This window comes from Lissotriton helveticus, chromosome 7 (genome assembly GCF_964261635.1).
Source record: "Lissotriton helveticus chromosome 7, aLisHel1.1, whole genome shotgun sequence".
In the NCBI taxonomy this organism is placed as follows: Eukaryota; Metazoa; Chordata; class Amphibia; order Caudata; family Salamandridae; genus Lissotriton; species Lissotriton helveticus.
In genome coordinates, this window is record NC_136068.1 from 1,928,125,162 (window position 1) to 1,928,142,876 (window position 17,715).

The 17,715-nt window shown below is 50.8% G+C and overlaps 1 protein-coding gene across 5 annotated transcripts in view; it reads right to left on the reverse strand.

Moving 5' to 3' along the window:
- Positions 1–17,715, reverse strand: part of LOC144770906 (uncharacterized) — a 330,820-nt gene that overhangs the window by 102,521 nt on the left and 210,584 nt on the right. For all 5 annotated transcript variants that reach the window (XM_078655698.1, XM_078655702.1, XM_078655697.1 and 2 more), the window contains exon 9: positions 8,981–9,091. In XM_078655698.1, coding sequence (XP_078511824.1) covers positions 8,981–9,091 — 111 coding nt within the window. The remainder of the gene's footprint in view (positions 1–8,980; positions 9,092–17,715) is intronic.

The following is a 17,715-nucleotide window of genomic DNA, read 5'->3' on the forward strand; positions in this document are numbered from 1 at the left end:
GCAGGTCATTGTGGACAGAAGGGTACAGCCTGCCCTAAAGGTGAGGTGCAGGTCATTGTGGACAGAAGGGTACAGCCTGCCCTAAAGGTGAGGTGCAGGTCACTGTGGGACAGAAGGTTACAGCCTGCCCTAAAGGTGAGTTGCAGGTCATTGTGGACAGAAGGGTACAGCCTGCCCTAAAGGTGAGGTGCAGGTCATTGTGGGACGTAAGGGTACAGCCTGCCTTAAAGGTGAGTTGCAGGTCATTGTGGACAGAAGGGTACAGCCTGCCCTAAAGGTGAGTTGCAGGTCATTGTGGACAGAAGGGTACAGCCTGCCCCAAAGGTGAGTTGCAGGGCATTGTACGACAGAAGGTTACAGCCTGCCTTAAAGGCGAGATGCAGGTCATTGTGGACAGAAGGGTACAGCCTGCCCTAAAGGTGAGGTGCAGGTCATTGTGGGACATAAGGGTACCGCCTGCCCTAAAGGTGAGGTGCAGGTCATTGTGGACAGAAGGGTACAGCCTGCCTTAAAGGTGAGTTGCAGGTCATTGTGGACAGAAGGGTACAGCCTGCCCTAAAGGTGAGTTGCAGGTCATTGTGGACAGAAGGGTACAGCCTGCCCTAAAGGTGAGGTGCAGGTCATTGTGGACAGAAGGTTACAGCCTGCCCTAAAGGTGAGGTGCAGGTCATTGTGGAAAGAAGGGTACAGCCTGCCCTAAAGGTGAGGTGCAGGTCAATGTGGGACAGAAGGTTACAGCCTGCCTTAAAGGTGAGGTGCAGGTCATTGTGGACAGAAGGGTACAGCCTGCCTTAAAGGTGAGTTGCAGGTTTCTGTGGGACAGAAGGTTACAGCCTGCCCTAAAGGTGAGGTGCAGGTCATCCCAATCAGGCTTTCGCGCTAATTATTCCACCGAATCCGCACTCCTTGGGGTGACTGAGCGACTCCGACACGGTATCGATAGCGATGAGACCTTTGCGCTTATTCTTCTTGATTTAAGCGCTGCTTTCGATACCGTGTCTCATTCCATCTTATTGGAGTCTCTCTGCTCCCTCGGTGTTGCTGGACCAGCGCTTGCCTGGGTGGCCTCATTTCTTAATGAGCGCACTTTTCAGGTTTTCTCGAACAAAGCTGAATCTGCGATTTATTCCTCTGCCTACGGCGTCCCTCAAGGGTCTATATTGAGCCCTTTGTTCAATATTTACATCAGACCACTTGCTTCTATCGTAGAGGACGCCGGTCTGTCTATATACTCATATGCAGACGATACGCAGATTGTGTTCTCTTTGTCTAGCAGCAGGACTCAGGACATTTCTGCCCTCAAAATTGGCCTTTCTCGTGTTGCAGCTTGGATGCAAGCGCATCTGCTAAAGCTCAACGGAGACAAGACCGAGGTGATTATACTGGGTAAACATAAAGATCTGTGGGGCCCTAGACACTGGCCCAGTGACATGGGTCCGTTGCCTATCCCCGTGTCTGTTGCCCGTAACCTCGGTGTCCTGATTGACGACAAACTTTCAATGAGGCAGCAGGCAACAAAGGTCGCTGCAATCTGTTTTAATACTCTACGCTGGTTGCAGAAGATCATATGGATGTTGCCTGAGTCCACTCGAAGAACTGTTGTACAGGCCCTTGTGATGTCTCGTATCGACTATGGCAATGTGCTCTATTTAGGAGCAGATAAAGCCACAATCAATAAACTCCAGGTTGTACAAAACTCAGCTGCGCGTTTGTTGCGCAATGTTCCTCGAAGAACGTCCGCAATGCAAGCTTTGCGTGACCTTCATTGGTTAAAAATTTCTGATCGTGTGGTTTTTAAAACTCTGTGCTTCCTATTTAAGATTCGTCAGGGTTCTGCTCCCAGTTACCTGCTTAATCTTGCCCAGCCATATCAGCCTGGCCGCTCTCTTAGGTCATCCAACAACAACAATCTTGTGATTCCTAGGATCCGATTGACAAAAATGGGAGGCCGTTCATTCGCATATCTGGGAGCCAAGATGTGGAATGCTCTCCCGTTGGCGCTAAAAACAGAAACTAGTCTTTTTGTTTTCCGTAAAAAATTAAAGACTTTTCTGTTTTAAAATCTTCAGTTCTGTTTTTCTCTCAGCCATTGCTTGTTTTTTTCTTCTCTAGTCTGTCCCTGGCGCCGGGAAACCCATCGCGGGTAGCTGTGCGCAATATAAGTTCAATAAAATAAAAAATTGTGGGACAGAAGGGTACAGCCTGCCCTAAAGGTGAGGTGCAGGTCATTGTGGACAGAAGGGTACAGCCTGCCCTAAAGGTGAGGTGCAGGTCATTGTGGACAGAAGGGTACAGCCTGCCCTAAAGGTGAGGTGCAGGTCATTGTGGACAGAAGGGTACAGCCTGTCCTAAAGGTGAGGTGCAGGTCATTGTGGACAGAAGGGTACAGCCTGCCCTAAAGGTGAGGTGCAGGTCATTGTGGACAGAAGGGTACAGCCTGTCCTAAAGGTGAGGTGCAGGTCATTGTGGACAGAAGGGTACAGCCTGCCCTAAAGGTGAGGTGCAGGTCATTGTGGGACATAAGGGTACAGCCTGCCCTAAAGGTGAGGTGCAGGTCATTGTGGGACATAAGGGTACAGCCTGCCTTAAAGGTGAGGAGCAGGTCATTGTGGGACAGAAGGGTACAGCCTGCCCTAAAGGTGAGGTGCAGGTCATTGTGGACAGAAGGGTACAGTCTGCCCTAAAGGTGAGGTGCAGGTCATTGTGGACAGAAGGGTACAGCCTGCCCTAAAGGTGAGGTGCAGGTCATTGTGGACAGAAGGGTACAGCCTGCCCTAAAGGTGAGTTGCAGGGCATTGTACGACAGAAGGGTACAGCCTGCCTTAAAGGTGAGGTGCAGGTCATTGTGGGACATAAGGGTACAGCCTGCCCTAAAGGTGATGTGCAGGTCATTGTGGGACAGAAGGGTACAGCCTGCCCTAAAGGTGAGGTGCAGGGCATTGTGGACAGAAGGTTACAGCCCGCCCTTAAGGTGAGGTGCAGGTCATTGTGGACAGAAGGGTACAGCCTGCCCTAAAGTGAGGTGCAGGTCATTGTGGATAGAAGGGTACAGCCTGCCCTAAAGGTGAGGTGCAGGGCATTGTGGGACATAAGGGTACAGCCTGCCCTAAAAGTGAGGTGCAGGTCATTGTGGGACAGAAGGGTACAGCCTGCCCTAAAGGTGAGGTGCAGGTCATTGTGGACAGAAGGGTACAGCCTGCCCTAAAGGTGAGGTGCAGGGCATTGTGGGACAGAAGGGTACAGCCTGCCTTAAAGGTGAGGAGCAGGTCATTGTGGACAGAAGGGTACAGCCTGCCCTAAAGGTGAGGTGCAGGTCATTGTGGACAGAAGGGTACAGCCTGCCCTAAAGGTGAGGTGCAGGTCATTGTGGGACAGAAGGGTACAGCCTGCCCTAAAGGTGAGGTGCAGGTCACTGTGGACAGAAGGGTACAGCCTGCCCTAAAGGTGAGTTGCAGGGCATTGTACGACAGAAGGGTACAGCCTGCCTTAAAGGTGAGGTGCAGGTCATTGTGGGACATAAGGGTACAGCCTGCCCTAAAGGTGATGTGCAGGTCATTGTGGGACAGAAGGGTACAGCCTGCCCTAAAGGTGAGGTGCAGGGCATTGTGGACAGAAGGTTACAGCCCGCCCTTAAGGTGAGGTGCAGGTCATTGTGGACAGAAGGGTACAGCCTGCCCTAAAGTGAGGTGCAGGTCATTGTGGGACAGAAGGTTACAGCCTGCCCTAAAGGTGAGGTGCAGGTCATTGTGGACAGAAGGGTACAGCCTGCCCTAAAGGTGAGGTGCAGGTCATTGTGGGACAGAAGGGTACAGCCTGTCCTAAAGGTGAGTTGCAGGTCATTGTGGATAGAAGGGTACAGCCTGCCCTAAAGGTGAGGTGCAGGGCATTGTGGGACATAAGGGTACAGCCTGCCCTAAAAGTGAGGTGCAGGTCATTGTGGGACAGAAGGGTACAGCCTGCCCTAAAGGTGAGGTGCAGGTCATTGTGGACAGAAGGGTACAGCCTGCCCTAAAGGTGAGGTGCAGGGCATTGTGGGACAGAAGGGTACAGCCTGCCTTAAAGGTGAGGAGCAGGTCATTGTGGGACAGAAGGGTACAGCCTGTCCTAAAGGTGAGTTGCAGGTCATTGTGGATAGAAGGGTACAGCCTGCCCTAAAGGTGAGGTGCAGGGCATTGTGGGACATAAGGGTACAGCCTGCCCTAAAAGTGAGGTGCAGGTCATTGTGGGACAGAAGGGTACAGCCTGCCCTAAAGGTGAGGTGCAGGTCATTGTGGACAGAAGGGTACAGCCTGCCCTAAAGGTGAGGTGCAGGGCATTGTGGGACAGAAGGGTACAGCCTGCCTTAAAGGTGAGGAGCAGGTCATTGTGGACAGAAGGGTACAGCCTGCCCTAAAGGTGAGGTGCAGGTCATTGTGGACAGAAGGGTACAGCCTGCCCTAAAGGTGAGGTGCAGGTCATTGTGGGACAGAAGGGTACAGCCTGCCCTAAAGGTGAGGTGCAGGTCACTGTGGGACGTAAGGGTACAGCCTGCCCTAAAGGTGAGTTGCAGGTCATTGTGGACAGAAGGTTACAGCCTGCCCTAAAGGTGAGTTGCAGGTCATTGTGGACAGAAGGTTACAGCCTGCCCTAAAGGTGAGGTGCAGGTCATTGTACGACAGAAGGTTACAGCCTGCCCTAAAGGTGAGGTGCAGGTCATTGTGGACAGAAGGTTACAGCCTGCCCTAAAGGTGAGGTGCAGGTCATTGTGGGACAGAAGGTTATAGCCTGCCCTAAAGGTGAGGTGCAGGTCATTGTGGACAGAAGGGTACAGCCTGCCCTAAAGTGAGGTGCAGGTCATTGTGGGACAGAAGGTTACAGCCTGCCCTAAAGGTGAGGTGCAGGTCATTGTGGGACAGAAGGGTACAGCCTGCCCTAAAGGTGAGGTGCAGGTCATTGTGGACAGAAGGGTACAGCCTGCCCTAAAGTGAGGTGCAGGTCATTGTGGACAGAAGGGTACAGCCTGCCCTAAAGGTGAGGTGCAGGTCATTGTGGGACATAAGGGTACAGCCTGCCCTAAAGGTGAGGTGCAGGTCATTGTGGGACATAAGGGTACAGCCTGCCTTAAAGGTGAGGTGCAGGTCATTGTGGGACAGAAGGTTACAGCCTGCCCTAAAGGTGAGGTGCAGGTCATTGTGGACAGAAGGGTACAGCCTGCCCTAAAGTGAGGTGCAGGTCATTGTGGACAGAAGGGTACAGCCTGCCCTAAAGGTGAGGTGCAGGTCATTGTGGGACATAAGGGTACAGCCTGCCTTAAAGGTGAGGTGCAGGTCATTGTGGGACAGAAGGTTATAGCCTGCCCTAAAGGTGAGGTGCAGGTCATTGTGGACAGAAGGGTACAGCCTGCCCTAAAGGTGAGGTGCAGGTCATTGTGGGACAGAAGGGTACAGCCTGCCCTAAAGGTGAGGTGCAGGTCATTGTGGACAGAAGGGTACAGCCTGCCCTAAAGGTGCGGAGCAGGTCATTGTGGACAGAAGGGTACAGCCTGCCCTAAAGGTGAGGAGCAGGTCATTGTGGACAGAAGGGTACAGCCTGCCCTAAAGGTGAGGTGCAGGTCATTGTGGACAGAAGGGTACAGCCTGCCCTAAAGGTGAGGTGCAGGTCATTGTGGACAGAAGGGTACAGCCTGCCCTAAAGGTGAGGTGCAGGTCATTGTGGACAGAAGGTTACAGCCTGCCCTAAAGTGAGGTGCAGGTCATTGTGGGACAGAAGGTTACAGACAGCCCTAAAGGTGAGGTGCAGGTCATTGTGGACAGAAGGGTACAGCCTGCCCTAAAGGTGAGTTGCAGGTCATTGTGGACAGAAGGGTACAGCCTGCCTTAAAGGTGAGGTGCAGGTCATTGTGGGACATAAGGGTACAGCCTGCCCTAAAGGTGAGTTGCAGGTCATTGTGGGACATAAGGGTACAGCCTGCCCTAAAGGTGAGGTGCAGGTCATTTTGGACAGAAGGGTACAGCCTGCCCTAAAGGTGAGTTGCAGGGCATTGTGGGACAGAAGGTTACAGCCTGCCCTAAAGGTGAGGTGCAGGTCATTGTGGGACATAAGGGTACAGCCTGCCTTAAAGGTGAGGAGCAGGTCATTGTGGACAGAAGGTTACAGCCTGGCCTAAAGGTGAGGTGCAGGTCATTGTGGGACATAAGGGTACAGCCTGCCCTAAAGTGAGGTGCAGGTCATTGTGGACAGAAGGGTACAGCCTGCCCTAAAGGTGAGGTGCAGGTCATTGTGGGACATAAGGGTACAGCCTGCCTTAAAGGTGAGGTGCAGGTCATTGTGGGACAGAAGGTTACAGCCTGCCCTAAAGGTGAGGTGCAGGTCATTGTGGGACAGAAGGTTACAGCCTGCCCTAAAGGTGAGGTGCAGGTCATTGTGGGACAGAAGAGTACAGCCTGCCCTAAAGGTGAGGTGCAGGTCATTGTGGACAGAAGGTTACAGCCTGCCCTAAAGGTGAGGTGCAGGTCATTGTGGACAGAAGGTTACAGCCTGCCCTAAAGGTGAGTTGCAGGTCATTGTGGACAGAAGGGTACAGCCTGCCCTAAAGGTGAGGTGCAGGTCATTGTGGGACATAAGGGTACAGCCTGCCCTGAAGGTTAGGTGCAGGTCATTGTGGGACAGAAGGTTACAGCCTGCCCTAAAGGTGAGTTGCCGGTCATTGTGGACAGAAGAGTTCAGCCTGCCCTAAAGGTGAGGTGCAGGTCATTGTGGACAGAAGAGTACAGCCTGCCCTAAAGGTGAGGTGCAGGTCATTGTGGACAGAAGAGTACAGCCTGCCCTAAAGGTGAGGTGCAGGTCATTGTGGACAGAAGGTTACAGCCTGCCCTAAAGGTGAGGTGCAGGTCATTGTGGACAGAAGAGTACAGCCTGCCCTAAAGGTGAGGTGCAGGTCATTGTGGACAGAAGGTTACAGCCTGCCCTAAAGGTGAGGTGCAGGTCATTGTACGACAGAAGGGTACAGCCTGCCCTAAAGGTGAGGTGCCGGTCATTGTGGACAGAAGAGTACAGCCTGCCCTAAAGGTGAGTTGCAGGGCATTGTGGGACATAAGGGTACAGCCTGCCCTAAAGGTGAGGTGCAGGGCATTGTGGACAGAAGGGTACAGCCTGCCCTAAAGGTGAGTTGCAGGGCATTGTGGGACATAAGGGTACAGCCTGCCCTAAAGGTGAGGTGCAGGTCATTGTGGGACATAAGGGTACAGCCTGACTTAAAGGTGAGGTGCAGGTCATTGTGGGCAGAAGGGTACAGCCTGCCCTAAAGGTGAGGTGCAGGTCATTGTGGACAGAAGGTTACAGCCTGGCCTAAAGGTGAGGTGCAGGTCATTGTGGGACATAAGGGTACAGCCTGCCTTAAAGGTGAGGTGCAGGTCATTGTGGGACATAAGGGTACAGCCTGCCTTAAAGGTGAGGTGCAGGTCATTGTGGGCAGAAGGGTACAGCCTTCCCTAAAGGTGAGTTGCAGGTCATTGTGGACAGAAGGTTACAGCCTGCCCTAAAGGTGAGGTGCAGGTCATTGTGGACAGAAGGTTACAGCCTGCCCTAAAGGTGAGGTGCAGGTCATTGTGGACAGAAGGGTACAGCCTGCCCTAAAGTGAGGTGCAGGTCATTGTGGGACAGAAGGGTACAGCCTGCCCTAAAGGTGAGGTGCAGGTCATTGTGGACAGAAGGGTACAGCCTGCCCTAAAGGTGAGGTGCAGGTCATTGTGGACAGAAGGTTACAGCCTGCCCTAAAGGTGAGGTGCAGGTCATTGTGGGACAGAAGGTTACAGCCTGCCCTAAAGGTGAGTTGCCGGTCATTGTGGACAGAAGAGTACAGCCTGCCCTAAAGGTGAGGTGCAGGTCATTTTGGACAGAAGGGTACAGCCTGCCCTAAAGGTGAGGTGCAGGTCATTGTGGACAGAAGAGTACAGCCTGCCCTAAAGGTGAGTTGCAGGGCATTGTGGACATAAGGGTACAGCCTGCCCTAAAGGTGAGGTGCAGGTCATTGTGGGACAGAAGGTTCCAGCCTGCCCTAAAGGTGAGTTGCAGGTCATTGTGGGACAGAAGGGTACAGCCTGCCCTAAAGGTGAGGTGCAGGTCATTGTGGACAGAAGGGTACAGCCTGCCCTAAAGGTGAGGTGCAGGTCATTGTGGGACAGAAGGGTACAGCCTGCCCTAAAGGTGAGGTGCAGGTCATTGTGGACAGAAGGGTACAGCCTGCCCTAAAGGTGCGGAGCAGGTCATTGTGGACAGAAGGGTACAGCCTGCCCTAAAGGTGAGTTGCAGGGCATTGTGGGACATAAGGGTACAGCCTGCCCTGAAGGTGAGGTGCAGGGCATTGTGGGACAGAAGGGTACAGCCAGCCTTTTAACATGCAGTATTCCATTTTAAGTTTAAAGTGGGTATAAACTGTACCTCCTGCCCTTCATTTGTTACATTTTCATTCTAAAACAATTGCAATTTCATATATGAGCAATCGGATCCTTCTCAAACTATTTTTCATCACCATTTGGGTTCTGTACAAAAGGAAATGGAACTATAATTAACGTACCCTGTCGATTGGCAGACATACAACTGTAAAAAGGGGACTATTTCTTATCAAACGTATTAGTGAAAGGCACAAGTGGGCTGTTAATGAACATCCCAGAATGGAGAAATTTAACATCAGAGTTTATCTAGTAGAACCTATTGTTTGATAAAGAGTAACTCATACATAAATGTCCATGTTGACTTTAGTCTGCTGCTAGTTCTACTGAATAGCTAGTCAAAAGAGAAGAAACCAGTTGCACCCCTGGATTAGCAGGCTGTACAGGGATGGAATCGATCTTAAGACTGATTGGTAAAATCCTATGTCCTCAGGTAGTCGATGCGTCTGCCCTAATGTAACGGGTGCATGCTTTGTACCCTTCTGGATGATTAGGAAGGTCATACGTGCATGAGACATGTGCCAGCGAAGGTTTTCGGAAGGTCTCCTCACCTGAGGATTGATGACTGTTGTCTCTTATTTCAGAGCCCTGAAGGTCGATGGAAAATACGTCTGCTTCGGTTTTAAGTCTTGCTAAGAATTCAGACACCAGAACAGGAGTTCCTGTCAAGAAAACATTTTAAGATCATTATGACAAAAACATTTCAAGATCACTATGACAGGTCTCAAAGACATCGGAAAGTGTGAGATAACAGAAGAATAGTTTTCACACAAATCTGGAAGCACCAACCAAATTCCCAAAATAATTTTGTCCATCCACTGTTAGTATCACAAAAGTGTTTTCTTTATTCTTCTTGTTCAACACAAAACAGCCAAACAGCCAACGTGTTTCGTCCAACTTGTGTTAACTTCATCAGGGCTTAATGAGTGAGTTTAGACTTCTAAGGTAGTAGATGTTTATAGAAAAATAGAAGAAAGTTAGGAACTGTATTAGTCCTGCGTTGCCACTGTTCCCTCCTGGATCCAGGGACAGTTCAAAATGAAGCGGCTCCTGTGCCGTGCCGCTTCAAGAGATGACCATCCTTGATCATGTCCTCTTGTTCAGAGCAAGTATAAAGATTGGCTGTTTTGTGTTGAACAAGACCTGTGTCGTGCTTAGAAGTGACAAGTGGGAAATCTCGGGTATCAGGGAAAACCGCTGGACAGACCAGACGCTAATTTTTTGTAACATTATCATTCTTATGGATACTTCTAACTCCTCGCCCTTTTTTTTTTCATAACAAATTTTATTGTTGACAGACACAAGAGCCTTGGCGACATCAGGGTAATACATTGTTTGAGTATCATGCCAATTGTAAAGATGTCAACTTTTACAATATACAGTAGAAGCAGATTAGAATATGCATAGATCTGAATTATACTCGGTCAAACATTTGAAACAAAAAACATCAGTGCCACAATGTCCGTATATATGTTATCGTACAAGATCTCTATCGTAATATTTGGATACAGACATACTTATTATCTGTGTTGGTACCCAACATTAAGTCCTCATAACAGATCTTAATTGTGTGATGTAGGGGAAATAGGTTCAAGATACATACCCCGATAATCCGCCCACCGCTTTCATATCTTCTGGTGTTTCCAGGGGCATCCAGAGCCTTAAAAGTTGGTATTTGTAGCCCCATGGAAAAGTCAAGACCCCGTTTCCAGGCTCCCACAGATGGCGGGGAGGCCTCTTTCCAAACCCTAGATATGTCCCGCTTAGCCAGCGTAAGACTCGGATATAGCAGATGACGTTTGTACCTACTGCCGCCAATTTCCTCCGTAATATGGAGCAAAAACCAAGCGCGGCGACCATGGGATAGACTCCTCGCCTTTTCTAACTACCAGGCTCCAGAATGAATCCAGAAACACTTTTTAAAACTACTCCCACACACCGATTGTTGTTTCCACTGGATTCCATGGTTGTGTGTTCACGAACCATGAAGTGAGAACTGGAACCATATACAGGCTACCTCCAAAACCTGTTTGTTTCCACTGGGCTCCATGGTTGTCTTGTCTCGCCCTCCGAAGTGAGATGTGGAACTATATACAGTCTGCCTCCAAAACATTATCCTTGACAGTGTGCTAGCGATTATGTATCTTTCACCCTCCTAGAAGACCCGAGGCCTCAAGATGGGCAGCCTCTGCAGAAAGCAAATGTTGGTTAATGGCCCACACAACATCTGGCTTTGGGGTCTTTGTTGCAGCAGAATTTTAAGTCATGCAAAAAGTGTTCCTTGATGCTTCCCACGGCCATCAGGTAAGAGGGGTCTGAAGCTGTATGTTACTGAACAAAAGAAAGGAGGTCCGTGGTGCTTCATGGCTTGAGTCTTCTCCAGTTCTTGGTCCCAGTTAATCACTATCCAACCATTCTTGGAGCAAGCATAAGAAGTCCAGTGGGAGTCCTCTCCTGGTCAGTCCAGGGAGAAATTGTACAGCTGGCATGTCAAAAGACAACTCCACACCAGTATTCTGACTCCTACCCTATCGACCAGCTGGAGTGAATGCACACTGATTTTCAAGGGCCACCTTGGACTCTGTGGAAGATACCAGGCTTCAAGGAGAAAATGCCTCAGCTGTTTTAGCTCATTCTGGGCCCACTAGAGCATGGGCTGTGGCCCTCATTTGGAAGTCTTCTGGTGGGCCCTGCCTTGGCACTGACTGACCCCGGTTGAGCGTCCGCCATGCTCCAGGTTACACCACTACTCCTCTGTTGGAGGCCACACTGGTGCTCGGTGGTATGGTATTGACCTTGGCTCCAAAGGTGCTTGTTCTGGAGCTGGACCACAGTTCGGCTAGATCTCAGCCAATGTCTTGGTATGGGACTGTTCAGTAAGGAGGATTTTCCAGTGGAAGCCTTCGCCCCAACTGATGCGACTTAAGGAATCCAAAATGTTCTACATGACGAGGAGGCTGACAATTTGCTACCCCCCTCACTATACTGAATACTGGCCTGGACTTAGACTTTCAGAGTGCTTGCAAGCTTGATACTTTGCCTGAGATTAAACTGGAATCCCTACTCGGTCCTGTCTGAGGAGAAGAGCCTCTTTTCTTGTAGTGGTGCATCGTGGCAGAGATGTTGGGAATACAGGTGCCATCTGTGGAAGGCAAAGCAAATTTGCTTGTAGAGATCCTAAATTCAGACCCTTCAACTTCAGAGTCTTTGTTGCTCGTCAATAAAGCCCTCATGAGAGCTCGGCCGCAGGCATAGTCTGAACTCCTTTTTGGTGCAGCCAATGATTCATCTCATTGCTAGACACCACAGACCACAAAGGAGAATAAGTAGTTCAGGCTTAGGTCAGCATGGTGGGAGGTGCGGCGCAGCGGCCAAGGCGGCTGACTCCAGAGCACGGGGATCACGGTCCGATCCCGGGTGCTGGCAGCAGCTCAGCACAGCACCCTGTGACCCTGGGCAATAGCTCACGTTATCTCCCCGATGGACCCCAGCACCTGGAGACCCTTGGGGGAGAATAGTTTGTGCTTTACAAATACTGGGTTATTATGGTGAACACAAATGCCTTCCCTACTGCCCCGCCAGGCAGAGATTTAAGAACACTTGTTAAGAGGGTTTTTTCTTCTGACTGTTTGTAAGTGAGGCCTCTGAATGGCTGTTTGCTTACTAAGGAGATCTACTGCTGATCTCTAGCATGTGGCAAGAGATATCTTGTCTGCCCTCCCTGAGGAATTCTGAAATTCCTTCGCTCAGACAGTCCACAGTAGTCATAATGCAGCCGAGTATATTTAGTGAGGCAGTCAAGACTTCACAGGCTGCTCTGGCCATACTATGAGCACTAGCATCGTGGTTCGCTGTGATGCATGGAAGATCGCATTAGGCTTTTTGTAGGTCGTGCAGGCATCCCTTATGGATGTGGCATTTGACAGCTACAGGCTGTTTGGGAACAAGGAAAATTCAGCAAGATTGCCTTGTCAGGGCCTGCTCATTGGGCTATCTGGCCAGCTAGTTCCAGGAAGTTTAATGGTTAGTCAAACATTCTGGGTCCCTGACAGAGGCAGCCATCTTTCAGAGCTCTAGGTAGTGATGGAAGCTGGAATCACCAGCAAGGTAATTCGTAGTGTTCCTTGTTCCCTGCAGCTGCAGTCAAGCCATTCCAAATCCCCCTCAGAGAGTCGTCTGCAGGTGACAGGAGGCGGAGTATGCTTTTGTCTCCCTGCTGGTATGCAAATACCTGAGTCCAGTCAGGCCTGCAGGTTGTGATTTGGCCCTTCCTTTTTTGTCAACCCGCCCCTCCCCCCCATTTCTTGTTTTTACTCAGACTTTGGCAAAACATGCCTCAATCCCTGCCTAAGAGGTTCAGTCATTATGGCCAAGGGGGCAATGAAGAGAATCCCAGAGGCACAGGCAGACAGGGTCGCTGCTCCCATTACTTCTTGGTGCTCAGGAAAGACAGTGGATTCAGCCCAATTTTGGCCATTCAATTCTTGAACGCCTTCCATCACAAGGACATATTCCAGATGTTTACTATGGCCCTACACCTGGCGATAGAATGGTGTCTTTCGACTTATAGAGCACACATTTTCATAGACACATTCTGGTGTCCCACTGGCGTTTGCTCCTCTTCATTGTAGGATCAGAATGCTCCCTGTTCACAGACCTGTCTTTCAGTGGAGTGCTGTGGCTCACTGGTTAGAGGCGGCAGACCCGTAAGCAGAGAACGGCCCGGGACCAGGGTTCAATTCCCGACGCGGCAGGGTCGTGGACCAGGGTCAAAACGGACTCGATAATTCTCGCCTCGGTGCCTACTCTAACCAGGGAACACACTCTGCAACTCTGGGCATTAAGCTTGCCTCATCTCTACAACTGCCCCCCACAGACGCCGGGGATGCCTGGTTTCACCCTGGAGATACCCAGAAAGGGACCATCTCACAGGGAAAACCAGGACGGGTTCCCCAGCGGTCTTCAGCGCCTAGATACTCCTTGGAGTCGTAGTGCGCTTTACAAGAACACCCACATTTACATTTACATTTACTTCGGACCAGCCCAGCATGTACATATGAAGGTGATGGGTGTGGTTGCAGCCCATCTCCGTAGGTCAGAGGAGATACGTTTCCATATCATGAAAATTGGCTACTGAAGGCAGGCTTGCCTCAATAAGACTCAGACCGCTGGTGAACATTTGTCTCCCTGCTGCCCTCCTTAGGGAGTCTCCATGCCGAAACCCCTCCTTTAGCCTCTGCAGAGGATTCCTTTTACAGACCGTGGAATACAAAGCCTTCCCCTGCAGCGAATCCAGAACACTTTATTTATTTATTTATTTATATTCTTGTATAGCGCAGGAATCGACCCCCAAAGGGGTATCTCAGCGCTTGCGCTATTGCTGGAAATGCTGGAATAATTAGGAAGTCGAAAATAAAAATGTTTTGAGAGACTTCTTAACACCTTGGACGCTCATGACGAGCTCAGCTCGTCATGAGGTACACCTCTCGTACGCTCATGACGAGCTGAGCTCGTCATGAGGTACACCTCTCGTACGCTCATGACGAGCTGAGCTCGTCATGAACAATGGGATTCTGCTTTCTTCAGCGCACAGCGGGAAAATGCGCCGCACCGATGCGGTTAAAGGACAAGAAGTTAGTATTTTGTTTCAGGGTGAAGGGGAGTGAGAACACTGAAGAAATGATCCTGATTTTGGGGGGTGTTCCTACATTCCAGCATGGTCTGTTCTAACGTTTCTTGGTCTCCTAGCCTAGAGCATCTGAATAATGCCCAAGACCCTGTGGCACATGCGAGCTCTGCACTGAAGCCTCCACTTGAGGCGGACCCAACCGGCGGGACATCTCTGAGACCGATCAGTGTTTCATCCTTTCAGTTTGGATTCCTCTTGAACACTCTTCATGCTTTGGCTCACGAACTTAGTGGTGGCATTAGGATGCCAACATGACTTTCAGCAAGCCGCACTCCTTGTTTCACCCGGAGTAAACTTTGGTGAACCATCTCTGGGTTGGGAGGTTACAAAGGCGAGGTGGAGATGAGGGGCTTCTGGGCCAAAATGGTTACTGACTTGTAGTCCTGGTTTCTGCATCATAGTGACCTTAATTGTAGTCAAAAACATTAGACTAGTTCCGTGCTGCGTTTAGGAGCCTTGGAACACTACTGCCGCAAATGATTCCAAAAAGGAAGGGAAGGTAACATGTCTAGTGTCTTGTCTCGGGAGTTACTGTAGTTAACTCCTGAGAGGGTTCAATGTTTTGTTTTTTTAACTTTATTTACACCTGGCTATGCTTAGATCCATGGAATAATAAAGTTACAAGCAAATGAATAAATAAGCGTTATCGTGAGGAGATAACCAGGCCCCGCACCATGATCTGTACCAAATACCCCTTAGGAGTCACCCCCATCCTCCCCTTCAGACCCCGATCCCTGTGCTGAGTATAATTCGGCACTAGTCCCATTGGAATCGCTGTGGGAAGAGTGCTCTCTCATTGCTAATCCTGAGATACACATGGCCCGCCAGGCAAGGAGGTCCTCTTGCAATTTCTCATCCCTCCTAGTAGTCTGCATATGTGTTTCTTCTGCGAGGGACCATTCTCTCACGTCTCTAAGCCATGTGGGAATCTCCGGGGCCCTCTGTCCCATCCAAGTTATAGCTACACTGCGCCTGGCCAGCACTAACATCAGTTGCAGTTATTTATAAGAGAGTTTCCGTTTCCTCGGCCTAGGGACTAACGCCAGTAGGCAATGTAAGGGTGTCAGCGTAATCCGGAGGCCTGTAGTAGCAGTTATGTGATCTACGATGTTTGCCCAAAAGCACCTAATTAACGGGCAGTCCCAGGCTAAGTGCAGGAAGCCCGCCCCCTCTACGTTACATCTGGGGCAACTGTTCCCGCTGCTCTCCGAGTAACGACTCAACCAAATCGGAGTGAGATAGGTGCGGTGCAGGAAATTAAAAATTAATTTAAAGCGCGCATTGCATGATACCTGACGCGTCAAAGCCCCTATACGCTTGCGCTGCCCCTGGTCCAACGGCGAGCCCAAATCTGTCTCCCAGGCCGGCCAGGCCGGCCGCACCGGAGGGGGAGAGTCACGTTTCATAGCTGCGTATAGCAGGGAGATTAGCCGGCGTCCCCTGCCGCAGGGCAAAAGAATATGTAAGGTGTGAGTCATTGGAGGTACCTCTGGACACTGAGGCCAGACCGAGTGTATTAAGTCGCGTAGTCCCTGGTAATGTAGATACTGTCCTCCACTAAGGCCAAAGGTCTCTTCCGCCTGCTCATATGTCAGGAATAATCAGGGTGTCCGTCCTTCCCTGCCTCAAGGACAGGGAGCAGAGGCTTGTCATTAATAATCAGGGTGTCAGTCTTTCCCTGCCTCAAGGACAGGGAGCTGAGGCTCGCCGTTAATAAGCAGGGTGTCCGTCCTTCCCTGCATCAAGGACAGGGAGCTGAGGCTCGTCATTAATAATCAGGGTGTCAGTCTTTCCCTGCCTCAAGGACAGGGAGCTGAGGCTCGCCGTTAATAAGCAGGGTGTCCGTCCTTCCCTGCATCAAGGACAGGGAGCGGAGGCTCGTCATTAATAATCAGGGTGTCAGTCATTCCCTGCCTCAAGGACAGGGAGTGGAGGTTTGTCATTAATATTCAGGGTGTCAGTCCTTCCCTGCATCAATGACAGGGAGCGGAGGCTCGCCGTTAATAATCAGGGTGTCAGTCTTTCCCTGCCTCAAGGACAGGGAGCGGAGGTTTGTCATTAATAATCAGGGTGTCAGTCCTCTGCTGCCTCAAAGACAGGGAGTGGAGGCATGCCATTAATAATCAGGGTGTCAGTCCACCCCTGCCTCAAGGACAGGGAGCAGAGGCTCGCCATTAATAATCAGGGTGTCCGTCCTTCCCTGCCTCGAAGACAGGGAGCGGAGGCTCGCCATTAATAATCAGGGTGTCAGTCCTCTCCCTGCATCAAGGACAGGGAGCGGAGGTTTGTCATTAATAATCAGGGTGTCAGTCCTTCCCTGCCTCAAAGACAGGGAGCGGAGGCTCGCAATTAATAATCAGGGTGTCAGTCCTGCCCTGCCTCAAGGACAGGGAGCGGAGGTTTGTCATTAATAATCAGGGTGTCAGTCCTTCCCTGCCTCAAGGACAGGGAGCGGAGGTTTGTCATTAATAGTCAGGGTGTCCGTCCACCCCTGCCACAAGGACAGGGAGCGGAGGCTCGTCATTAATAATCAGGGTGTCAGTCCACCCCTGCCTCAAGGACAGGGAGCGGAGGCTCGCCATTAATAATCAGGGTGTCCGTCTTTCCCTGCCTCAAGGACAGGGAGCGGAGGCTCGTCATTAATAATCAGGGTGTCCGTCCACCCCTGCCTCAAGGACAGGGAGCGGAGGCTCGTCATTAATAATCAGGGTGTCCGTCCACCCCTGCCTCAAGGACAGGGAGCGGAGGCTCGTCATTAATAATCAGGGTGTCAGTCCACCCCTTCCTCAAGGACAGGGAGCGGAGGCTCGCCATTAATAATCAGGGTGTCCGTCTTTCCCTGCCTCAAGGACAGGGAGCAGAGGCTCGTCATTAATAATCAGGGTGTCAGTCTTTCCCTGCCTCAAGGACATCAAGCGGAGGTTTGTCATTAATAATCAGGGTGTCAGTCTTTCCCTGCCTCAAGGACATCAAGCGGAGGTTTGTCATTAATAATCAGGGTGTCAGTCTTTCCCTGCCTCAAGGACAGGGAGCAGAGGCTCGCCATTAATAATCAGGGTGTCAGTCTTTCCCTGCCTCAAGGACAGGGAGCGGAGGCTCGTCATTAATAATCAGGGTGTCAGTCTTTCCCTGCCTCAAGGACAGGGAGCTGAGGCTTGCCGTTAATAATTAGGGTGTCAGTCTTTCCCTGCCTCAAGGACAGGGAGCGGAGGTTTGTCATTAATAATCAGGGTGTCAGTCTTTCCCTGCCTCAAGGACAGGGAGCGGAGGTTTGTCATTAATAATCAGGGTGTCAGTCCACCCCTGCCTCAAGGACAGGGAGCAGAGGCTCGTCATTAATAATCAGGGTGTCAGTCTTTCCCTGCCTCAAGGACAGGGAGCTGAGGCTCGCCGTTAATAAGCAGGGTGTCCGTCCTTCCCTGCATCAAGGACAGGGAGCTGAGGCTCGTCATTAATAATCAGGGTGTCAGTCTTTCCCTGCCTCAAGGACAGGGAGCTGAGGCTCGCCGTTAAAAAGCAGGGTGTCCGTCCTTCCCTGCATCAAGGACAGGGAGCGGAGGCTCGTCATTAATAATCAGGGTGTCAGTCTTTCCCTGC